This window comes from Terrapene carolina, unplaced genomic scaffold (assembly GCF_002925995.2).
Source record: "Terrapene carolina triunguis isolate 2854851 unplaced genomic scaffold, T_m_triunguis-2.0 Scaffold53, whole genome shotgun sequence".
Lineage (NCBI taxonomy): Eukaryota > Metazoa > Chordata > Testudines > Emydidae > Terrapene > Terrapene triunguis.
This window is the reverse complement of record NW_020664404.1, coordinates 20,915,396-20,941,664: the sequence shown is the minus strand read 5'-3', so window position 1 is coordinate 20,941,664 and position 26,269 is coordinate 20,915,396. Positions and strand designations below refer to the sequence as shown.

The 26,269-nt window shown below is 39.3% G+C and overlaps 1 protein-coding gene across 1 annotated transcript in view; it reads left to right on the top strand.

Moving 5' to 3' along the window:
• WRNIP1 (WRN helicase interacting protein 1) overlaps nt 1-26,263 on the top strand; it is a gene marked incomplete at its 3' end in the record, with an annotated part of 28,197 nt that extends 1,934 nt beyond the window's left edge. The window contains exons 2-7 of the mRNA XM_024204048.2: nt 7,352-7,543; nt 8,778-9,022; nt 17,858-18,087; nt 24,822-24,977; nt 25,724-25,803; nt 26,138-26,263. Of these exons, the coding sequence (XP_024059816.2) occupies nt 7,352-7,543; nt 8,778-9,022; nt 17,858-18,087; nt 24,822-24,977; nt 25,724-25,803; nt 26,138-26,263 (1,029 nt within the window). The remainder of the gene's footprint in view (nt 1-7,351; nt 7,544-8,777; nt 9,023-17,857; nt 18,088-24,821; nt 24,978-25,723; nt 25,804-26,137) is intronic.
• Between the last annotated feature and the right edge of the window lie 6 nt (nt 26,264-26,269).

The window sequence follows — 26,269 nt, the reverse complement described above, 5'->3', positions numbered from 1 at the left end:
CAGCAAATAACCAGATAATCTTGTATTTCCCATTTTTTAGAAGAACACTTGCTTTTTTTTGTCCTGTGGTCTTGTCTCCAGTACAGACTTTCTTGTGTTTCCTTAAGACTTTGCTCCACCGTCTTAGCCAGGTTTTTCAATGGAGAAATTTTAACAGACACCATATGTAATTTAGCTTCAAGTGTATCAAATCTTGATTCTAAGCCCTAGATGCCAGAGAAATCATCTTAAGTGTTTATGTGTTGAAATAGGAATGGCATCAGATACCTTAGGCTAAATTCAGAAGTGATACATAAGGTGGTGTAAGTTAGACTCCTTTAGACCTATTAACAACTTCTACCCATGTCTACACTACAGCCGGGATCGACGCTCTGAGATCGATCCACCAGCGGTCAATTTAGTGGGTCTTATAAAGACCTGCCAAATCGACTGCAGATCGCTCTCCAGTCGACCCCTGTACTCTACCCCCAACGAGAAGAGTAAGGTAAGTCAATGGGAGATTTTCTCCCGTCGACCCCCGGCGGTGTAGACCCTGACCTAAGGTACGTCGGCTACATTATTCACGTAGCTGGAGTTGCAACATTTCTGTAGGCCCCTTAATTGTCTTAAAAGTATCAGTTAAGAATTTTCCTGAATAAGCCCCATCGTTGTTTTTTCAGTCCTTTGAAATAGGGTAGCAGTCTTGCATTACCCCCTTAAAACCAAAACTAGCAATATCAAGAATGCTTAACATAAATTATAAACTTCAGAATGGTCTGTACCATCTATTCATAGAAAAGCCTCAATATCCTTCTTGCTAAGAAAAGTAAGTCTTTTCAGTCCTACCAACCAGCTAAATAACAATATTAAAATCCACGTGAACCCCAATCATGTCATTCAACTGAAGTTGAATAATATGAGCATACGTACAGTTAAGGTGTATGAGAAACACTCCATAAAGAGTCTTATTCCATTATTTTTCTTATCTTCAAAAACAAGAACAAGAAAAAGAGAGTACCCAGAGACACAGTTAATATCCACCCACTCTCAAGTCTCAAACTTTCTGTAACATTGCTGAAATTGTTTTTATCCCATCTACGTTTGGTCCCAGTTCAGGGGGATCTGTTGCTGACAATGGTAGAGAGAGAGGTGTGTGTGTGTGTGTGTGTGCGCGCTAGAGAGACTAGACAAATTATGTTGAATTCAGCCCTGACTGAATTTATATGTTTGAGGGGGTGTGGTCAAAATCGATGGGACCAAATTAATGTACCTTTAGTTGAGATTGTTTTTTAAGTTTCCCTGCTACTGAAAGGTTTGTCATTATTTCCAAAAGGGGTACAGTCTTTAAAAGCCTGCTTGCTCAGTTGGCTTTGTTAAGGTCATGGATATGTTTGCAACGTTGTCCCTCTGCTCTATTCTTTTATGAACCAAAAAGATACTGACTCTCTTGCTAACCCATCTTATTTTATTTTATTATGTATTATTTATATTTTACAGCACCCACAAGTGTGCTAGTAACTTATGTTCTTTTATACATTTCAATAACCTTGCTCATAAAAAAATGAGCAGACAGAGCATGTAAATAGCACCTTTCAAAGAAATGCCATGGTTATCTACCAGTGGACCCTGACTGTTCAAATTAAAAAAACAAAAACAAAACAAACCTCTTATGAATGTCTATATGGCCCAGATGCTTAAATCCAAGTTTGCAATTTGAGTAAGCTGTGCTGTGATTTATGATACTTTAATGTGGGGATTTAGATTTTTGCTTGTCTGCCATGGGACACCCAATTTTAGTAAAGAGACAGCAGGGGGACGTCCACACCACTAGCTCAAGCACAGAATAACTTTGCTGTTACAAATAAGCTTTGGGACTGCAAAATCCTGAACAATTTTGTATTTCAATGTGATAACCTTCCTTTTTTTTTAAGCTTGCCGTTAGCCAGTTACCAGCATTTCCCCCCCCCGCCGCCATAGGTTATCTGGGACACTGTTGTGTAGAAAATTTAGGGCAGAGAGCATTTAGCCACTGTTGCTTGGATTTGTGTGTGCAATCCTATACTACATTAATGTAGGTAATGTTTATAGGAATGTGTAACACCAAAACATAGCAAGCTGTCCTTGCAATTTGTTTTACATTTCATTGGGTTTATTTTTATCTCTTTTTAACCAATCCCTTGTATTTGCTTTATTCAAAACTTCATCATGAGAAGGCACAAATATTTGCAGATTGGGATTCTGGTCTCTTGGGTGTAAAATGTGCTGTAACTGATTCCCCTCCCTCCCTTCTAATTAGCAATTGAGGCATCATCTGAACTATTTTATGTCCCCTCCTAATCCTTTGGGGCCTAAGCTAAAGCCTATTGAAGTCAATGAAAGTCTTTCCAAAGTAGTTCAGATCTTAACTAAGAATCAAGATGGCTTCTACAACAGCGCAGAGTTGAAAATTAAAAACAGATACGGAAAAGTGATTATCTCTGCTGCCATTAAGAACCAGTCTCCAAACATAATGGGCTTGATTCTGATCTTGCACTGGTGTAAATCAGGAGTAGAGTTGTGCAAATTAAGAGATGGTTTGCTGGCAATTCGAGGGGGGAAAAAATCATTTAAGGTCAGAGCAAACCCAAAAATTTTGGATAATTGAGAAGTTGGAAAACATTGCATTTGGGGTTGAATGAAATGTTATGGTCAATCCAAAATGAAATGTCATTTAGATTTTGAGCAATTTGTACATTTTTGAATTTTTTAAATAAAATTGAAGGAATCATTGAAACAAAAAGTCATATGGAAACAAAAAATCAAAATGTTAAAGAAAATGTTTCAACTTTTTCATAACATTTTTTGGGGGGTACGGGGGCAGGAGCTGGACACAAACAATTTGGTGAAAACAACATAAATTCATAGAATGTTTTGGTATCACCAAATATGATTATTTGTTGTTTAGGTTTTTTGTTGTTGTTGTGGGGGGGTTTTGGCCAAAAAAAAATTAGGACAAAAAATTTTACCCAGCTCTCATTAGGAGTAACTTCATTGAGGTCAATGGAGTGATACTGGTGAAAGTGAGATCAGAATCAGCCCATTGTATTTGTAAAGCAGTTTGAATATAAAGGGACAAATTCAGTCCTAGTGTAAGCAGGCACAGCTCTGCTTTCAGTAAGTATAATTCAATCGCCTTGTGCCTGTTTACACCTGATCTGAATTGGGTTCTGTAGGTGCTACCAGCCAGATTCTGACACTGTTGTTTACGGTGATCAATACCTTACTCCTCAAGTAGTCTATAGTAGGCTATTTTTGGAGTCACCCAAGGTGAGTAAGCATATTAGAATCTTCCCATAGCTAAGTATTATCAATTTTTAAATTTTTACGATCTCTACAGCCATTGCCACAATTGAGCCATGCTCATCTGCTACCCTGCCAGCTTCCTTTAGTCTGAAGCTGACTTGACCTTGTGTCTCCCAGGCAGAATGGGGTGCCACAAGACTAGTTCAGTAATATATCTGCTGACACTCCTAGTGGGGCTGGGGCAGATCACAGGTTTTGTAAACCCATCCCAGGGAACTGCTCTCCTGGCTGGTGTCCCGGGGCTGTTGACAGGGTAGGTATCTGTAGCAAGGCTGTGAAATGAGCACATTTAGTTCCTTTCGACGCTGCTCCATCCTAGCTGGCTGTCTCGCTCTATAATAGCAGTCGCTCCCAGTCCTGCCCCTTGCTTCGCATTGGTGCTAAAGTTGTAGACTTCAAACTATGGGACCAATCCTGTTCTCATTTAAGTAAATGCCATTGAATTAAATAGGTGTGGGAGCAGTGCTCATATTGGCCATTAGCAAAGAAGACTAAACAAGAAGAACTTGTACATTGTGCCAGTATGAGGAAACAGACTATTACCTTGCTTAAATGTCTCCTCCAATTTATTGTGTTGTGTTCTGATGGGAAATACACTGAAGCTTGTTTTTTAGATGAATTAAAAGTAACACTGACAATATAGCCTGCTTATGTTGTAAAAATCTAGGAACTTAATTTCATTTCAGATGTCCATACAATATCTGGTGCTTTTTTCTCCTTATACCATACTGGATTTTAGTAGTAGTCAGATTTGATTTCATCCCCAGAATACACTATAACTAAATTTGTTGGAAAACACCATAGTAGTTTGGCACATTTCCTCGAGCTTGTCTGTGCAAGCAACTGCATTCTTGGGAGTAGTTGTACTTTGGGATCCTATTATGTCTCCACTAGAGTATATATTTTCTGGCTTCATTGTAGCTTGATACACTACAAAAATTGTGTAGTATGCTGTTAGCTCTGGCTACAAGCATTATATCAAAATGCATAAATGAAAAAGCAGGGAACTCAGAGGAAACTGCTGGGGAAATGGGGGAGGGATCGCTTAGTGGTTTGAGCATTGGCCTGCTAAACCCAGGGTTGTGAGTTCAGTCTTTGAGGGGGCCACTTAGGGATCTGGGGCAAAATCAGTACTTGGTCCTGCTAGTGAAGACAGGGGGTTGGACTCAATGACCTTTCAGGGTCCCTTCCAGTTCTATGAGATAGGTATATCTCCATATAAATAAGGAAACATTCCACACCTATGTAATAGGCAGTTTAATTCTAAAGGACTGATGGCACAGAATAAGGAAGAGGCCAAGAATATGATGACTGCTTTCAGCATTAATTTTGAAATGCAGTTTACCCTAGCCTAATGGCAGGACCTCTTACCTTTTTGTGGGAAGATTCATCAGCTTGAAAACTGTTACCAAGTTCTCAGTTGAAATCTGTGACTCTAATGTTACCCTCAAGTTTATTCCCCCAAAATGTTTTTCTTTATCTAAATAATTTTTCAGAACATCCAAAAATATTTATATATCTGGGGGAGAGGAGCCTAGCAGGGGAGGAGGTTGTTTTATTTTAAAAGTAGCATGTTCAAGGACCCTAGCTCAAATTTGCTTCACAGGAAAATACAGCAATTGCAAACTTTTTTAATACCAAAAATGAATGTTTTTTTTAAGTTGTATTTATGTCCCTCCCTTGCAAACAAGTGGCAGATCTGACCTGCATTTATGAATCCTGGATGCATTGACTGACAATTGTAGAAGGTAGAAATGAAAATTGGCTTCCCCTGCATTCTTCTGCAAGGCCTTGATTTAGCAAGGTACTTAAGCATATGTCAATCTTAAGTGTGTGAGTGGTCCAATTAACATGTGAAATCACTGCCTAAATTCACTGTGGGGAATACCTCGCTGAGTGGAGCTAAAGGACGAATTCAGGAAAGTGAACAGCCAGTTGGTCGAGTCATCCATTTCTTCTGCCGCTTTCAAAGAAAATGGGAGATGAGTTTTTGTTTTCAGCCTTTAGACTGGGTGAGCCAATGAGTCAGTGCACCCAGTATTTTAAAGTGTGGGCATACTCTCCTGCCACAGTTTCTGAATCTATCATCCCACTTTGTAGGGACACACCAACTTTGGTTTTACTTTGGCAACTTAATTTATAAGGTGATAATGTGTGTCTCTCTTTTTTTGGTTTAGATGTCTTTGCCTCCTAACTGAAGGCAGGTCTGAGGGGCAGCTTTGGTGGTGATCTCCTGAGCAGAGCAGGACAGGCAGTTTACAGTGTTCCAGCATAGTCTTCTAGAGCACTCGACAGGGAAATTAATACTTCTCCCCGCATCTTCCTCCTCCTCTAGTTAACAGCTCAATGGGGTTGAAGGGGAGAGGTGTGGACTCTGCATGTGAGATGACTCTGGATTGGTTTCAGAACATCAGTCACACTGAAACCAAACCTCATCTAAAGAAAATGGGGAAGGCACCTTCCATCAGCACACAATGACTAGAACAAGCAGGAGATACCTTATTGCTCCAATAAGGATGTATTCTCCCCTTTAGTCACTCCTCTCCTACTTGGGGACAGTCAGACTTAGAGCCACATTGGGGGCCAGGAGAGGAGCCATTTAAAGGAAGAGAGTGCTGTTACTGAAGGAACCGCAAACAGGTTCCTGCTGGCGCCATGGGTCGCTCTTAGACTAGTAAATGGCTCTGTTTCCACATCTTTCCCTGCAAGAGGATCAGGTTCAGTGCATCTGCTGCACTAATTTTGATCCTTGGAATATATCTTCAAGACAATCTTTGGCTTGCTGGCACTTGTCCCCTGCATCATTAGTTAAGGAGGAGGCAGCTCAGGGAAAAAACTCTCAGCTTTTTGTTGCAGTGTTCCAGAACACAGAGCTGCCTGCTCTACTTGGGACACACCGATATACCTGCCTTTACTTAGGAAGCTAAGGTGGTTCTGAAGAAAAAAAAAAATCTGAAACGTGCACATTCAGTTTAGTGTGTCTGCCTATAAAGTAGAATTAAAAAGACAAGGTGGGTGACGTAATACCTTTTATTGGACCAACTTCTGTTGGTGAAAGAGACAAGGTTTTGAGCTTCACAGAGCTTTTCTTCAGGTCCTGAAGTTGGTCCAATAAAAGATATTACTGCACCCACCTTGTCTATCTAGTGTCCTGGGACCAACACGGCTGCAACAACACTGCAGACTATAAGGTAGCATTGCAGGCTGTTCCCATACTAAAATGAACGCAATTTAAATCCCTATAAATAAATACAGCCAGGAAGGAGTGGTTGGTATAGAGAGGGTCATGGAGAGGAAAACAAGAAAACAATCCTTTAAAACAAGTTAAAAGTTTGTTTGGCAGGTAGTAATTGCATTGTGTTTATCCAGGCCAGGTTTGGTTGCCTAGGAAATACCCTATTTAGATTGTAAAGAGTCAGGGTTTTTTTAGTATGATTATAACTTCTCTTTATTAAAATGCTGAGGCTGTATGGAGAACTACTTCTTGCTGAATATTTATTCATTTATTGTTTCATTTTCCTTGCAACGAGAACAGCAAATGCTGTGATTTGATTTTTAAAAATACTCAAATGCTGTCTAATTTCATGTAGCTTTTTGTAAGCATCTCAGTATCCTCAGCTGTTGTGCTGTATGGTAACTTATAGCAATATCCCCCAATGAAGAGCAGCATATCTTCTGTCCTCTGTAGCAACAGCACATTTGGAGGAAGGGGGTTCCTTTTTCTTCAGTGGGCGAAAAAAACAGCTGTCACAAAAGCTGTGCTAAATTAGGGCACTGGCCCTTTCTATATTGATACCAAGTAGATACTTAACATGCAACTCTGGAAAATGGAGGATGGGAGCTGGCAGACATCTCTAGCAGAATGTTTTCACATCTTCCCTATGCTAGAACAACATGAACTTCCCGTTCTCTTGGGTGTCAACACTCTCCCTAGGTTAACATGCTGCTCTATTCTTGGCTTCTTTTCTTTAGGCAAATACTTTCTATGTCCAAAATGATTTCAAAAAGCTAGTTCTTTCCTCTGTTTCAGACTACCCTAGCACATATCATAGCCAGCAACAGCAAGAAGAATGGTACAAGATTTGTGACTTTATCAGCAACAAGTGCCAAGACAAATGATGTCCGAGATGTTATCAAGCAAGCAGAGAATGAAAAAAGACTCCTCAAGAGGAAGACCATCCTCTTTATTGATGAGATTCATCGTTTCAATAAATCTCAGCAGGTACTGCTCCACCTGAATGTCAGGAACAAAGTTTCTGTCAACATATTACTTGCTTAAAATGTATGTACCTTGGTGCTGAACAATAAATGTTTTTTCTACCTTTATATTTTAAGTCCCTGCTTGATATATTCAGAAACTTTAGTGTAGAAGTTAAAAATTAAATTAGGTTTCTAATTTAAGTCTCAATTGTGTATTGTGTGCCTTTCAAGAACTTCAATTCAAAACCAAATCAGCTTTTGTAGAAGTTTTACATGCATTGTCACATCTGACTTTTTTTTTTTTGCCTGAAATTTTACTTCTTTATAGCTGTATTACAACTTCACTTCTTCTATGTATTTGCCTATTAAGAAGAGCCTTCATTGCCTTCATTTCAGTGGTAACATTACATTCAGTTTTTAATTAAAAGCACGTCACTAGGAATCCTGCAGATATTCCTTGTTTGTTTTTGTTTGTACCTACCCACTCTTCTCTATTGAGAAAATAAAGCGAACCGAGACATGAAATGTATTTATGAATAGTACCTCACCACAGCCAATATGAATTTTTCCTTCTTGAGCATCATTGCCTTTATTCATATTCTTTAAAACTTTAATAGCCCAGCTTCAAAACTTCAGATGCCCTTAGGAAAAAGTTCTACAAAAACTGGTAGGCATCAAACCAATAGGGTTTGACAGAAATGGAATATGGCTATATAGAAATCATTCTTAAAACTGATAGGTTAGCTGTTTCTAGTAAATTTTTTCTGTAGTTTTTTTTACCTATTCTATAGAATTTAATAGGGAATTATTATCCCTTCCATAAAATTCTAAAGCTTGGTTCAAAAAACTATAGGAAGTATCCTGGTTGGCTGTTAAATTCTATAAGACTTTTCCATAAGGGCAGCTTTTCATCGTATCTGCTGTCTGCCTAACAATAAAACAGAATCACAGTACTAAACGGTAATGACTTGAATTTTCCTAATGCCGTTCTTTTCAGTATCTCAGTTCATTCTTGGAGAAAGGACAGGTTATTAAGGTGAAATAACCATCATGTACTGTGTGAATGGAATGAATTCATTTAGGCAACTGGCTGATGAGCTCCCTTGTCAGTGAGCTCGTAAGGCATATCAGCTGGAAGCCTAAAGAATAGCAAGCCATGAAAAATGTACTTTAAAATGCCTAATAACTACTCACTTGGGATGGTTCAGGTTGTCGTTGATTAAGATCAATTTTTTCTGTTTCCCTCCCATGTTCAGGACACTTTCCTTCCTCACGTTGAGTGTGGGACTGTGACGCTGATCGGGGCAACCACCGAAAACCCTTCCTTCCAGGTCAATTCCGCTCTTCTGAGTCGCTGTCGAGTTATTGTTCTCGAGAAGCTCTCTGTTGAGGCGATGGAAATTATTCTGATGCGGGCTATCACGTCCTTGGGGATCCGGGTTTTAGGCCAAGATGAGCAACACACTAGTTCTGCGAATGGCAGCGACAGCAAGAGCTCTGAGTAAGTACTTTACGAACTGCCATGTGTTAACACACACGACCCGAGGAATCTATTGACAGGCTGCCAGAGAGAGCTGGGGGTGGGAAAGGAAATCTTAACCACTCCTAATAGTAAAGAAAAGAAAGTAGCAACATATGCTGGATGCTAGCGGGGGAAAAAGAATACAGAGCATTAGCTACCGGTGGATCCAAAATAAAAAATCCTACTGTCTGAATTAGTACAGAGTTTTATACTTGGATTTGTCGCCTCTGACTCACCCACAGGATATGTAAATCTGTTCTGCAGCTGAGGATTTGCTTTGGAAGCCTATAACTGGGTCCTGTCATACCCTCATGCAGTACTTTTTGTTGTTGGTTGTAAAAGCATCATATTACTGTGAGGTGGTAGATAGGGCATTACATGTTACTTATTTTGAGCCCACCAGCCAAAAAGCTGCTGTATTTTGCATAACTTGTTCGAACGAGTTGGAGAGGGAACCTTTGTGAACCTATACAGCAAATGAAGTTGCTATATGCCACACATGACTTTATCTCTTCACTGTGTGAAGTGAATAAAATATTAAAAAATAGTTCCTGTTTCCTTCCTCTAATTGTCCAAATCAATCACATTAAATTAAAGCCATGCTAAAAGTTTGGTATCGTACCTGAGAAACTAAAATCACAATTTCTTCTGAGGTTACAATGGGGATGACAAGTATTTCTGAGTGAGCTTGAGGGTGAAAAGGGTAGAGAGGAGTATAATGTTTTCTTGGAAAATAAATTCTCTATTTTGCTCCCTCTTCCCCACACTGGAAATTATTTGCAGTCATCATTTTAAAATGGGCAACTAATGAATTCAAAATAGTGCAAGCTCTGTTTAAATTTCATGTTTGTTGTTATTTCATTTGTTTCCATACGAGTGCTTAACTGTGTTATAATTAAGAACTTAGTGTGTTCACAGGAAATAAGTAATAGTGCAGGAATATCCCTGTACATATAGAAAATGAGAAAGATATAGCCCCTGAGAATGTATTTTGTCCTGTTGTATTACATGAGCAATGTGAATTCCTATATTGTACAGTTTAGTGCAATGAATGAGGGAATTCTGTTACATTATTTAGGGCACCATTCCTGACATTGTTTACCCGTTTGTTGCTTTTATATATTACACAGGGATGTGAATTGTAGCTTGAAGGAGGGAGGGCTGCATGTCAACTTTAATGTAACAGCACAGCTGTGTTTGCGACTACACCCTGACTGGGTTTTGGAGGCTTTCCTTTGTATATGGGATTAAAGTACAAGGCATAGTTTCAGTTGCATTTGGTGAGGGTTTAGGTTTCATTTGACTCCATATCTGTAACCTTCCACTAGCTCTGGATGAATTAAGCAGCACAAAGAGTCAAAAGAAGTCTGTCTAGCATAGTTTCAGGAATTTGTCCATGAGGAACAGTGTCCCCAACCAGTGACAAAAATGGAGGCCCAGCTTTTTAAAAGTAAGGATAGAACTCCAATTTTAAAGATTTCTTTTCTTTAGCTCTTTCCTGGCGCTTCCTGCTTGTCTGTCTGACAAATGGTGCTCTTATTGGTCAAAAAAATATCCTCTTATATATACATCTTGTCTCTTACCTTTGGTTTGTCTTTTCTGCTGTCCTTCTAATTCTCTTCTCACTGCATGTTCCCTCTTTCCCCCACCCTAGCCACTTTCATCTCATCCCTGCTTGCCATTCTTCTTCAGCATCAATCCCATTACCCCAAAATACATCTAGCAGTAGATGCAGGTAGCTGATAGTTCATCATGCTGAACTGGGAGATAAGCACACAAGTTTGGATGCAGTCCCAAGGTCTAAAAAGTTTTCTGTGGTGTTTTCTTTTCATATAAAATGAAGTTTTCCCTGAAACTGAGGGATGACGGGGATATATAGATTAAGGCAGAATTTCCCAAAGTGGTACATGCCCCCTGTTCAGTGATTTGACGGACTAGTTAGGGTGTGCAAAAGATGTATAAATTAAAAGGTCGTCATCTTAGTGTATACGCAGTGTGCCTCAGGTGGCACGTGATCAGGATTCATCACCGAATTTGGTCCACCGAATTTGATCATTAGCTTCCCCGGCTTGGGCGAGTACTGGTGGGGAGTGCGACGTGAATGCGTAACAGCATATGCTGGACTTCCTCTTGCCCTTTAGCTCAGGGGTTCTCAACCTTTTTCTTCCAGAGGCCCCTCCCAACGTGCTATCAAAACTCCACGGCTCAGCTGTGCCACAACTGTTTTTCTGCATATAAAAGCCAGGGCCGGCGTTAAGGGGTAGCAAGCAGGGCAATTGCCCAGTACCCCACACCACAGGGGAGACCACAAAGCTAAGTTGCTTAGGCTTTGGCTTCAACCCGGGTGGTGGGACTCGGGGCCCCGGGTTGCAGTCCTGCGCAGCAGGGTTTTGGCTTTCTGCCCTGAGCCTTAGCAAGTCTAAAACTGGCCATGCTTGGCGGACCCCCTGAAACCTGTCTGCAGCCCCCCAGGAGGTCCTGGACCCCTCGTTGAGAACCACTGCTCTAGCTGAAGGTCCTCTGTCTTCAGGAGATGGGCTGCCTCCTGCTGCGGCAATGGAAGTGCCCTCTGAAGCTCCTTGAAGGATGTCCCAGTAACGTTCCCTCCAAATTCCACCACCAGAAAACTGTATCTAAATTAAATTAAATTAATGGAGATATCCCATCTCCTAGAACTGGAAAGGACCTTGAAAGGTCATCAAGTCCAGCCCCCTGCCTTCACTAGCAGGACCAAGTACTGATTTTGCCCCAGATCCCTAAGTGGCCCCCTCAAGGATTGAATTCACAACCCTGGGTTTAGCAGGCCAATGCTCAAACCACTGAGCTATCCCTCCCCCCCCGTATCTATTTAATACAATTTTTAATATCTACTTTGGGCCATAAATGACCCTTGAGAAATAAAATTGTTGTAATATAGATGAGGGTGGTAATTAAAGCGTAGGAACACCTTTTCATTCTCCTGCTAGCATTGGATAGAATATTTAGTATTGGGTAGGAGCCCGGGTCCTAGTGTAGAACTTGTTCTTCTGGCCCAGAAGTAAGAGTTCTACCAACTGATCTATATTGTTACCCCCCGTTTTGATTATGAGCATATGCACGCAAAGATACAGTATGTTGTATTTGGTGACAAAGGAGGTTGGTGGTGGGACAACTCTAGTTTAAAGCACAAAGCTGGGGATTAGTCATAAAAAAGCATAAGCGAAAGATTTCAGTGTTCAGGATGATTCTCTCTGGAAGTCACTCTCTTATGTGTAGTGGGCACATATGGCCCACGGTTTTCAAACTTGGCTGCATGAAGTTACACTACTAAATTCATGTTCAGACTCCTATATGTAAAATGATTTTCAAATATGCAAAGCAGCTACAGATCAACTTCTGTAGTCATCGGAGTACTGAGGACCTATTAAAATGAACCCTCTTACATGTGGGTGCCTAAATATGGATTCAGAGGCCTGACTACGGGCACCCAAGTTTGAAACCTTGGCCATAGTGTGTAACACCTGGCATTTTAGGGACCCCTTCTGTAACTACAACTAAGTGGATTGTCCGCCTAATTTTTATTTCCTTATTTTTGTCAATTATTAAGTTAGATTCCTAATGTTATTTTAACAACCTTTGAATTTAGTTATTAAAGTTCTGCAGCATAATGTCTGTGTTTTACACTTGGGCCAGATTCACTGTAGCCAAGTTGCCCCTGCTTATGCCAGCTGTGAACATAGATACTAAAATGAAAAATGTTGCAAATTCTATGGTCCTAATTTTGTGCGCAAAGAAACTACTCTAGGTAAAGCACTCTTGTAAGTTTGCACCATTATCTCAGCCACTGTAAACCTGAGCCAGGAAGAGAGAGACAAAAATGTGAGGAGGAGAAGTAAGAAAAAAAAAAAAGTTCATACCAAAGATTAGACGTTTCTGAAATGTAGAGAGAGGCTACCAACACTTTCATTTGTTGGGGGTCTTACTAATATACAATGTGACACTAAAATGTATTCATTCCTGCCTTGTTCTACATACAGTGATACATTGCACTTATACAATGTAACATTAATGTCAGGAAATCAAATCACTTTACAAACATTAATTTTTTTTAATCCTCCCAACTTTGTCTGTTTAGATAAACGTGTATAAACACACATAGAAAGGTCACATAGCAAGGTAGTGTCCGAGTCAAGCAAAATATAGGAGTCCATATTTCTAGTCCCCTGCACTAGCAACCACTAGATGCCATATAATTCAGTCTGGTAATTAGTGCATTGTAATTAATGAAATATTGTTCCACTTACTTGTTTTATCTTAATCCTCTTGATTAAAATCTCCTTTTTGGTCTCAAGCCTTTTAGAAAGTTGTTTCCTTTTTTATCGCATATTCTCTCCAACTTTCCTGCAGACATTGGAGCTGAGATGAAGAGCCAAATTCAGAAGTGATCTTTTAAGGTGGTTTAAGCTACGTATTGTATCATCAGTTATTTGTATTATTATTTTTATGAAGAACTAATTTATTTCTTTGAAAATTGTGCTTCAAAATTGATGTTATATGGCTCTGTTGAGAAGGGAGTCTACGCTAGTGTAACTTGCTGTGGGACTGTAATGTTTGAGGGTACATTAAAGAAATGAGGGACTACTTTATATTGCACCCTGCTGTTTGTTGTATTTCCAGCCCTTCCACAAGTAGGTTACACTCACTTTGACTCCCTTGCACTCACTAATAGCATCTTGCAAATCACCTCAGAATTTGGCCTAATGACAGTTTTTTAGGATAGTTCATGCTGGGATTCAGATGGATTCCATAGTGGAGACAAGCTAGTGAGATATTTACTCTTGGAAAAACTATCTAGCTGTGGTTTTCCTTCACCTTAGTTAGTATAGTACAGGGGTCGGCAACCTTTCAGAAGCGGTGTGCTGAGTCTTCATTTATTCATTCTAATTTAAGGTTTCGCGTGGCAGTAATACATTTTAATGTTTTTAGAAGGTCTCTTTCTATAAGTCTATAATATATAACTAAACTATTGTTGTATGTAAAGTAAATAAGGCTTTTAAAATGTTTAAGAAGCTTCATTTAAAATTTAATTAAAATGCAGAGCCTCCCCGGACCGGTGGCTAGGGACCCGGGCAGTGTGAGTGCCACTGAAAATCAGCTCACGTGCCGCCTTCGGAACGCGTGCCATAGGTTGCCTACCCCTGGTATAGCATTTTGTTGTCAGTAAGTGATAGTTCCTGGGGTGCCCCTGTTTGTTTATTTATATTTTTGTCTCCAAGTATCGCTAGTTACAAGGTACAAACATCAAGACTTGGCATCTAGTATGTTCCCTGTTAAGTACTAGACAGTCCATTTGTAAGATGAGCATGAATCTGTTGAGAGGTCAGAGTAGTTTTCCTGACTTTAAATTGTTAAGGCATGTAGGGTAAGGGGCAGGTCTGTAAAAACACAGAGAATGGATTTGAGCTTCTGAGCATGGGATGGCAGGCCAGGGTAAAAAAGGTGAAATAGTTTGGTTTTGGAAACCAAAGCACTGACATAATTAAACACTACTTTGTAATCAAGATCTTGCCTGCTAAAGCAAAATTAGCAAACTCACTGTTAATCTGGAGTCTCTGGATCACAGCTACAATTTGTACTGAAATAGTAATTCTTAAGGGAAGAAATGCAGTATTTGAATGAATTAGTGTAAGTATCAGTTTCCTCTGATGAAGGGGTATTCTCTTCTACTGAAATATTTTGGGGGGATGGGGAAGAACCCCAACCTTATTTAAAACCACTGACTGCACTGTATTGTATGCATGACTGTTTCATGCATGACAGTTTCTCCACTCATTTTTGTTTTAATCTCGCGTTCAATATGCAATACTTTTTTAAAAATGTGCCTAGTGAAATATATTTTTCAGTCTCTTACCTTGTCTCCCTTTTAAGCAGATTTTTTTTATTTACATCCTCATCTGTGCTCTCAATGCCCTATTGTGGAGTCCTATTATTGCCTGCCTAAAATATCGTCACCTGAAAACGAAGAGAGCAATGTCATTGTGATACCTCTGGCATTAATCAAGGTGCTCTCCCTATTCCCGTGGTGGATTTTAGCATAATAAATAGTAAGCTTTTGGGGAGAGAGCCTGCTGTCTCGATCATGTTACATATTATTGACTTTTAATAAATAATAATGGAGCTGATAAGAATTTGTTATATAACACAGTCTAAATTTTCTACAATGCAGTACTGAACCTTTTTATTTAAAATAGCTATATTGGGTCACGTTTGGTATAATGTTGCTTTCATGGAAATAAGACTACTACTTCTACATCATCCATAGATCTCAAAGCACTTTACCAAGATGGGTAAGGATTATTGTCCCTGTCATTACAATAGAGTGGGATATATAAACACCTTATCAGTACAACTGAGGCACTGAGAGGCTGAGGTCATACAATGAGTCAATAGCAGAGCCAAGAATAGAACTCAAATGTATTATTATTTAACAATTAAATTGCAATAGGGCTGGTAGCCCTCAACGAGGTTGGGGCCTATCCAAACATAGCAAGTGATAATCCCTGCCCCTAAGAGCTCTCTTGACTCCCAGTCTGATGCCCTAGCCACTGGATGTGGGTTCAGTTTCAGCCTATATTCTGAAAGCAAGAAGCCTGAAATGCCTCATGCCTTTTTTTAATCAGGCAAATGCCTGGTCTCTGTCGGAACTATTCTATGAATCCTTCTCTCTAATCTTCCCCACTGGGAAATCCAAAGTATTTTGTTTTTTAAACATACAGCGTGTTGTTTGCTCTTGCTCTCCGTTGACGTAGGCACTTGTAGTATAAGTGCTTTTGCTGCCTGCTGTGCTTTAAAAATAACCTTTTATTCAGCTACAACTGATTAGCACCTACTGGTTTGTTTCAAAACGTAACAAAACCCAGTGGCCAACTTTAGCTCTGAAGGATGAATCCTGATACATCATCACAGTCTCTTTAAATATCAAGGTATTATTACAATGAGATGTACTGTACAGTGCTTCCTTCATTCCACAGCTCCCTCCAGCCCCCCCCCGAAATGTTGTTGGAAAAAGTAGTTATCTCAATGTGGCGGCGGATGTGCATTCCCTGCACACTACGGAGCATGGCTCTCTGGGGCTCCTTGTGCACGGTTGGAGGAGAGACTGTGGGGATGGTGTGGACACAAGAATATGCAGATCCATAGGCCGTTCCCAATCCCTCAAATCCACCACATAAAGGAGATGGGGCACGTAAGCTACAGACTACACCACTGAGGCATTAGCAACACCTGTTTAATGTTCTGTATTTGAGTCCCTCAGATAAAAGTACTAAGGTGCGGAGGGGAGTGACAGCTGAGGGCGTGCGTGTTATGTTATCTTTTTCTTAGCAAAAATCGCCCTCTGGTTTGGGAGTGTGCAGCAAGCGTCTAGTTTGAGAGGAATAAAAACTTGATATATATACATATCTGGTGTTGACATTCAGGTCTGCTTCTGACTAGGCTAAAATGAGAGGGAGTTACTGCTGCCCTTGTACCTGTCATTTCAGAGCCCTTGCAGCTGTTGCCCGCTTGGCTAAGATATTTATCATAACCCTATAAAGACCTAGGTCAAATAATAAAGATTAGCAGATCAGTGTGTCTGGAAACACTGGCATTGGTAGCTGGCCTCGTCATGCATCATTTCTGATAATAGTAGTAAATCTTTCAGTGAATGAAGTGCAGAGCTGTGGGTGAATCCTAAATTATTTGGCGTGTCAGGACACTCAGTGTGGAATCACCACTCTCTCCTGTCTCCGTGCATTAATCCCCAGTTGATGAATCTATTGATTTTTTTTTCAGTTGAGTACTGGAAATGGCAGTTAGTCATTGTTCATGCTGCACTTTTCACTATAGTACCTTCTGCTATGTATTGGATAGGACACTTGATTGAAAGTCAGGAGCAGAACTGGGCTCTTGTTTCCAGTTTGCCATTGATCTGCTGTGTGACCTGGGGCAAGTCACTTTACATTATGCTTCTCTTTTTCCTCCAACCCTTGGTCTGTCTTTCTGTTTATATTGTGTGTTCTTTAATGTCTCTTTCTGTGTGTTTGTACAGTGTTAGTACAATTACTATAATACAAATTATGGTCATAATAATGACTTTTTTATTCTTTAAGTTTATGTGCACACTCATGAAGATTTGACTCCAAGACAAATTGCCTGTTATCTATTTTCTATGGTTTAAGACTTTTATATACTTTCAAGTGAACTTTAAATACCACTTTTACACTTTTTAACTTTAAAAAAGTGATCTGGTGTCAATTCTCTTGTTTACAGTAGTTTCAAAGGTCATATTGATTGCATAATGCCTCATTAGTCTATAATGTGCAGTTGGATAATTTCATGCTAAAAGTACCACATTTTTGTGCATAAGAATAGTTCTGAAGTGCCTTCCATCCAAGGATGTCAGTGTTTTATTAAATATTGATTGATTGAAGTCCACAACACTTCCAGGACAGACAGGATGAGCTTTAAAATCACCTAATCTACCATTAAATAAACTTCCCTGTCCAGTCTGATCTTGCAAAAACAAGGAAGTTCAGATATGGTTGAAATCTTCCATTCCAGCTTTTACACATGCCATTGTGCTTAAGCATTATAACACACATGGCACATAGGTCACATACTGTTCTCAGAGCCCCAGCAATACTTCAGCACAATGGCATGAATTAAAGGACAGCTCTTTAAACCCAGATACTTCTCAGTAAATGCTGTTTTTAAAAAAAAAAACAGGTAACATTGTGAGTAATTTGCAATGAAAAGAATGTAATATGAAAATAATGTGGGCTAATTCCGTTGCAGGTCCCCTGTGTACATAGAGGAAAAAGCTGTAAGCACTCTAGCTTACCTTTGTGATGGTGATGCAAGAACTGGACTGAATGGACTCCAATTGGCTGTTCAGGCCAGATTAACTGCAGGGAAAACCTCTCATCAGGCTAGCACACAAGGTTGCTCTGTGGATGGAGTTTTTATAACAGAAGACCATGTGAAGGAAGGACTACAGCGATCCCATATCCTGTATGACCGAGCAGGTGAGCGGTTACCCTGAAGGTAGTGCTATGCAGCAAGGACTGATGATATAAAATTATATCTTATGAATTATTTATTTTTCCAAGCTGTCACTGATTTACAAACTAGTCTTGAATTGTGGTTCTACTCTGAAAAAGGTCTGATATCTTCGCGTCCCCCCCCCCCAAAAAAAGATATTGTGGGGTTTCTTATTTCTCTTAATGACTAGATCAAATGTGCTCAGTTTACAATTTTAGTCTAACTGCCAGCCCTACAAACTTGTCCTGAGAACTGAGAGTCAAGCTGGGCTCTTTCCATTTCAGGTGTGGGCCAAATTCAGATGAGGTTCACCTAGACTTATGTTGGCATAAACTTAGGCCCCATGATGTGGAAAATTTGCCAGAGAGTGTGAAAGCCAAGTGACTAAAATCTCTCCTCCATCTGGAGCCTAGAGGAAGCAATTGAAGCCCATTATGTATTTTGGTGCAAAGTGGTAATAGTGGTTTGGTCATGGTTGACAGGGGATGCATGGATTTTTCTGGTAGGCATCCAAAAATGCTGTTTCAAATAAACAAAATCATGTGAGTAGTTGAAATGTTGCTGGGAAATTGAGGGAGCAGTTTGCACATCTTTGTCACAGAGCACACATCCCATTTCAAATAATTTTTTAAGACTTAGCCTAACATTTATTAACCTCAGTTTTTTTTAATGCAATTTTGTTGGTTGAACCCAAATCACATGACCTAAAGTAGCGTGCTGGTCTCACAGAAGAGAGCGCCACACAGCGGCACTGTAACAATTTGTATAGTGGGTTTGTGGAGAGCCTTTGAACCAAACTGTAAACCCTGTATATAATGGAAACCACTTCAAGCCAGCACTCCTAGTTCCAGCACCTATCGCGGCATATGGTTTCAGGGAAATAGTCCACTGCTTATGTCTGATGTGGGTGCCTGCAGACTGTCGATCTGGCAGAGGCTGCCAGCTGAGAAACAGTGCTCTGAGTCCCAGCCTAATCCCAGATTGCTGGTTTCTGGAGGCCAGCAAGAGTTAGGAGTCTTGCCAGTGAGAGAGACTTTCCTTTCGCTAATTCTAGGTCTCATCTGAGCCCTTGGAGAAGCATTGCATCATGGTGATGTGTAAGGCCTGGAATGGAATAGCTGGATCGGCAGAGCAGAGGGTGCTTGTAGTACAGCGCAGGGCACCACCCCAGGGCTGTCAGTGCTTCTACTTGCACACCTATTCGTAAAGAAGAAGCCAGGCCTGCCTCTCACCTGGACTGTTTGTCTGCGGCAGAAGGACCCTGCTATCTTTACCTAAAGAATCTCTGTGGAAGTATGGGTGGAGGGTGGCTGACGAGAGGATGGGAGACAATGGGATTGGAACAGCAGAGAGCTTAGTATGTGCACACGAGCAGTCAGCAAGGAACAAAGTTAAGGGGACAATAAAATAAATTCCAGATGTCCCTGGGGATTGTTAAATATAATTGATTTACTGTTAGCTAAAAATATTTCCAGATATTGTATGTGTTGCCCGAATATGTTGCTTTGGCTAGTACACTTCAACCTTAAGACCTGATACTTTTTAATAATTTTATATGTAGTCTTTTTAATAGAACAGTTAAATATTCACTCGGATGCAGTAGTAACTGTGTTGAAATATTGCCCTTAACATAACCAAGTTATCTTTCTTTTACAGGACTGCTAAATGTCTAAATCTTTAGAGCAGTGGTTCTCTACCTTTTTCATATCAGGATCTCCTGGAACTTCCCTCCCCTCTGCTGGGATCCCTCTTCCATTTATTATTATAGGAAGGGCAGGATGGTTGTGTTCTTCAGATTGAGAAATAGGCTTTAGAGCAGTATAGTACCTCTTTCGCACTATAAGCCAGTCAATATTCATCATATTTATTTCAAAGTAAGATAATTATTCTGAAGGATGGAAAATTAAATGTTTTATGAAAGATCTAACAAATATCTTACATGGAATCCAGAAATAAATTTGTGACTGTAGTGATGTACGTTGTCATTTTTTTAGGCAACGTTAGTTGACATTGGCCTGCCTAAAGGTGATTTAAAAACTCTAAAATGGTTATGTTGTTGCTGTTATGTATTTGGTTGGTAGGTGTTTGAGATAGAAGGATTTTTCAAATTAAATGTTTATTTTGTGGTGGAGATGGAATGCTACAGTGGCATTTTTATTAGGTCTGAAAAGTCTTTCAGTGCTCATATTCGCAACAAAATGCAGTTTGAAAATCTGAATGGTTAACTTTATTTTTGGAGTTGCTTTATAAGGTAATGAATTTTGTAGTTTGCTAATGTCAGGCCATGTACGTATAACTGCGTGTAAGGATTCCTAATTTGATACCAGCTCTTACTAAATTCGTGACTTGGCAACATTATGTGTCTCAAATGCTGGCTATTTGTACCTTTTTATGCCGTAGATGTGGGAATTAGAGATTGAGTATTAAGGATTAGATGAGTTTCCTTATACTTAACAATTTATATGCTAGTGTTTTGGAAATATGTGAATGACACTGCATCTTAGCTTCTAAAAATTATGCCAAGAAAAGTTTGGAAAATGGATTGACTTAATTTTCCAGTAGATCAAATGTGATGGATTATCTGTAATTACACTTGCCAAAATTTGTAATGAGAGAGTTGGTTTGTTTTTTTTTATTTTAACTTTGTATGGTGCTTTTAAGTTTTCTGTTACAAAGAGAAACTGTTGTCTAAGAAAATAATCTTTGGGTAAAGACACCTAGCCAGCAACTGATTTGATTGGGGAGGGGAGAAAGGAGACAGAAGACCAGTGGTAGACAGAAAAAAAAAAAAAAAAAAAAAAAAGGCAGTGGATAGAGATAGAAAGAAGAGGATATTGTGGCAGTAAGGAGAGACATGCCAAATTTCACATCCTGGGATTCACGAGTGTGTTATATACCTTTCCCTACCCTTTATCAATTTGCTGTCTCTTTATTTCCCAGTCCTTTGAAATGCTTAACCCATCTTGTGAGGTGTTGAGTGCCCTCAGCTTCCACTGCTCTGTCTGTCTAGTTAGAATGTATCCAGGTGCCATACTCTGTGTCTCTCTGAAGCCACTAGTTCAAATATAAGCATATTAGGTCAGCCGCTTGTCCTTGAGGTAAATACACTGGGTTCCATGCAGTTTACCTGTTTGAGTTCATCAGATATTGTCTTTGAAAGACTAACACACAGCAAACAATTTTTAAGAGCCCATGATGCATTCTGTAAGAATCGAGGTTTGCCTTCCTGTATCCTCCTACAACATTTCCCTTCTCCCTACTCTGTGAAGCCTCATGTATGCTGCTTGACCATTGCCCTCTATGCTAGAGGTCACTGCAGTTCAGTGATGCTTTAGGTATATAGTGTGTAAAGTGCTTCTAGACAGCAGGAGCTGTATACATAGAGCATATTGTAAGAAATTTTATAACTAGGACATGCTGAATCAAGATTGCTCTTCTAGTAGAATATGTTCCAAGAAATGTATTTAGCCTAACAATAGTGAATTGTAATTATTATTGCTTAATCATAATAGTAATAGCATAAACTCTATGTAATAACTGTGCATTTAGCTAATCCAAGTGGTTAAGTGGCATTTAATCAGATGTTAAGTAAATATGAAATTGAGAGTTCTTGTCATCTTATGCAAGTGTGGCCAAATAAATATTGAGGTGTATTTTCCTACATACTTCCACCAAGCACTAACCAGAAGCCTAGGGAGCGAGCGACTCTCAACCCAAACTGTATAAATCCTTCCCCTCATAGGGATGCTGCTCTCTGTGTGTGCAAACCAGCGAAGATTGAGTTGTATAGTGTAGCATCCAGATAAAGGAGGTGTTCTTGTCAAACTCAGCCACCAGTTGAATGCTGCAGCATTTGCAATGTACAGTAGATCTGAGGGGAACAAGTGATTCTGGACATCTTGTAGTTTTTATCTTGATTTTTTTCAGTATAATTTAAGCGTATATAATGGTTGATACAGCACTCACTCTTGAACAGTGTCCATATTGTATTATTGATTATTTTTATTACCATAGTGCCTAGGAGCTTCAATCATGGAGCAGGACCCTATTGTGCTTGGCATTGTACAAACCCACGTCAAAAAGGAGATCCCTGTCTCTAAAAGCTTACAATCTAAGTATGAGACAAGAGACAAACAGATGGGGAAGCACAAGAAAACAGTGACACAATATTGATATTTATGTTAATGGATGAATTGATACAACACTGCCTTTCAGTTACAAGTTTGTATATTCCCCCATCACTTTTACATTTTATTTTCATATTTCTGATTGTATTACTGTTGATTTAATTGAAAACAATGATAAATAATCACTGTGATGTTTCTAGTTATTTATATAGTAATCATTGTTTGGATTTATTCAGTCTTTGGCCTCTGAGTTTGTTTAGCCCAGCTACTGGGAATATTTTATTATCTGGAAACCCCTTCAAATTATTTAAAATAATAATAATAATAATAATAATCTTCCTTCTTTATGAAGTAGCAAAAAGCCCATACGTTAGTTATGTGCAGGCTGAGGGTTATGTACTAGCTTTTCATGCTTTCTTTCTCATAAGTCCCAGGCAGAAGACCTCTTCTTATCAGTTCTGTTGTTGTGGTCTCCCTTTTACTGTGTACTTGCTATCCCTTATCCACAGGCTGGCTACATTCTTCTCTGGCTGAAAAGGGCAGAATATGGGTGCGACAGGGACTAATGCTTGTTTTATCTGTACAGTGCCTAGCACAATGAGACGCTGCCCTGGTTGAGGTCTCTAGCTGTGACTGTAATGTAAATGTAGAATAGTAATATGGCCTTTTCCATGCCTGTTACCAACAGGACTTAGTCATCTGCTGTGAAATACATACCTTGTTGTGTTTCAGGGCTTATATACATGTGTGGGTTCTCCCCATCTGGTGTTGTATAACAAAGTCAACTCCCGTCTAGCAGCCTAAACAGCACACGAAAGCACTTTCATTAGAAAGAGATGGGCAAGTGTGTCGTCTTTACTTTTAAAAGACCAAGAGACGCCTTTTCCGAGAGCATGATGCGAGTTCAGCTGCTTGGGTTTATTGCTACCAGCTGAAGTTGAAAGCTTGAGTGCTATGATGGAGCACAGATATGCTGCGTATGTTGGCACGATAATGACTGCATACCAGTGGACTCTGTGTGGAATACTATTAAAAATAGCTGTCTGCAGGCTTGTATGTTCCAGAAGCCCACACTTGTGAGCCTAAAATCTGGATAGAATAACAATATGATATTTACAATAACCATATGGGACTTGGGCCCAGGTCTTGCTCCCATGAAAGTCTGCAAGTGTTTTCCTTTTCAGTTCAATGGCAGAAGGTTTGGGGCTTCCATACTCAAACTAACGTGCACAGCTTTTATTACGCAACACCTATGAATGCTAAGGATATGGCCCTGTGGTTGTGAATTTTTTGGGGTAGAGGAGAAAGAGAAATGTAACAGTTGCTTTTATGTGCAGTTAGTTGTTTAATAATGCATTTTATATTTTTGGTATCTGTGAACCAAAGCACACCAGACACTTAGCCAAAAAAAAAAAAAAAAATGCGGATGATAAGGAAAGTTAAAAAACATACATTTTTTTTTTTTAAAACTTGCTAATCAAGTACACATAAATTTGTAAACAGAAACTGTCTGTTTCCCTTTCTTAATTTCCCCCTTTTATTCTTAGTTATATCCACTTTTGCTTTGCTTTGCTCCTTTTCCTCAGTTGTCTCCCTGGAGGAGTTAATTAGCCAATCTCTATAAATTAAACTTTCTTGGCATTTCAGTCCTTCTAGCCCCATATGTAATCGCTTTTTCCCTCCTGAGCTCCCATCCATTTGTCAGTGTCTGTCTGGTAAAGAAAGTGCCTGTAACTGAATCCAGGATGCAGTTGCACCAGCGCTGTAGAGAAAAACTATTTCCTCCAGACTTTGTGATATGACATCTCTATGTATTCATCATAAAATTGCATTGGTTTCTTTGTTGGAATCTAACATTGCAAATTCACATCTGATTACTGTCTTCTGTCATCTGTAGATCTCTTTCAGTATTGCATCTTTCCAGGTTTCTCCCTGTCTGAATGGGAAAAAATTGGCATAGGAGTGAAATACTTTTCCTTAATTTTTGCTGTATGTCATCAGAGATATTGTTCAATTTATGAGAATATAATTGCTAGGCTCCTTTTCTCTTTGTTAGATCAGTAGTACAGTGTTTGTTTTTTGTCCAGTCTTCTGTCACCTCCCCAATTTTCCATGAATATTCAAAAGTGGTGGCACTGTAAGCTTGTTGATGAATTCCTTACCCAGTAATACTCACCAATCGACTGGAATATATTTTTCCCTTTCTTGTTCCTCATCAGTAGCTATTCTATATGGCTTTCCTGATTCCTAATTGCCCTAAAATTTATTTAATTTTTCTTGTTGAAGACAGATTTTAAAGGAGAACTACAAAAACAATTTTATTTTGTTTTTCAGTGTATAAAGAAAAGGTAAAAACTTAAAAAAAAATTGAATAAGCCTGCTGCATATAAGACACAACTTACACACACAGATTTAGGGTATTGGATCTGAAGTTTTGGCCCATATCTAGTTATTACCCAGTTAAAAAAAATTCCCTTAAAATGTATTTACTATTGAAAGCACAAGTAATAAAAAAATAGATGTTCTGTGGGTTCGTTCAGTTAAATTTCTGTACATAACATTTCTCGCCATTTTTTCCCCTCTCTAAATAGGTGAAGAGCATTACAACTGTATTTCTGCACTTCATAAATCTATGCGAGGCTCAGATGAAAATGCTTCCCTTTACTGGCTTGCCCGAATGCTCGAAGGTGGTGAGAATCCACTGTATGTGGCAAGAAGGCTGGTGAGATTTGCAAGCGAAGATATAGGTGGGCATCACAATAATAGTACTGGAACATTTTAAAAAATAATATCTAAAAGTTCTTCCGTTTGCATCAGTTACTTTTGGAAAAATCTGTTTGTTTAAAAAAACAACAAATCAAAGTCCATTGCCATAACTAGAGTTCAGGACTAAACTTTTTCTTTTGCAACAACTGATGATATCATTGACACCTCAGATTAAGTGGATGACTGCATTCAGAATTCCATTTTGGGTGTTAATGATTTGATCAACTGTTACAGAAAAAACACAGATCCCTGAATTTAGGTGTCAGTAGATAATCAAAACAGTTTATTTTATTTAACTAAAAATGTATTTTCATTTGTACTTAAATTATCCAGAGGACACCCATATTTTCCAGAGGACACTATGGGTGTTAGGGACACCCATATTTTCTGGTAATTGGGGAAACTAACTCTATAAATCACCCTGACTTCAAAGCCTGCTAGCTGTTTTCCCAGTTGTTAACACCTTGCTGGCTTATCCACGGCTGACTGATTCACCAAAACTTCCCTTATAATACTTCAGTGAAGATGTGATTGGGGAAGAAGTCTTGGGGAAACCATCTCCATATATTATCTAAAATGACCTGTTATCTGAAAAAGCCACCTCCAATATACCTGCATACCTTTACTTCAGTAGCAGAGGTATGACTTTGTACGTAGACGAAGAAAGACAGTACTTGCTCTACTTTGCTGGTTTTAATTTACTTACGTATGATCCTTTTTGTTGTAGGACTGGCAGATCCTTTGGCATTAACACAAGCAGTTGCTGCATACCAAGGCTGTCATTTTATTGGAATGCCAGAATGTGAGGTAAAGCTGTCACAAACTTGTTTGTACGAGCATACACATATTTTTAACAAGTTTTATTTTTGTCTTGTCACTCTTGGTTTCTTTGTATAATATTTACAACTTTGTATTCTAAGTTAACTATTCTTTTGCTTCTTAATTAGCCAAAAGCAAGAGGAGGTGGTGGTGCTGGTGGTGGTATTATTAAACATTCATAGTGCAATAGCAGCTACAGGCTAGACAAGGACATGGCCCCTTGTGCTACATGCTGTACAAACAACAAACTAAATGATGGTCCTTGTTCCAAAGAGTTTACAATCTAAAAGTCACGTAATATTGTTCTCTCTCTGTTTTGCAGGTCATACTAGCCCAATGTGTAGTCTACTTTGCTAGAGCACCCAAGTCTATTGAGGTGTACAGTGCATACAGCAATGTCAAAGCGTGTTTGAGAAACCACCAGGGACCACTTCCACCTGTTCCACTGCACTTG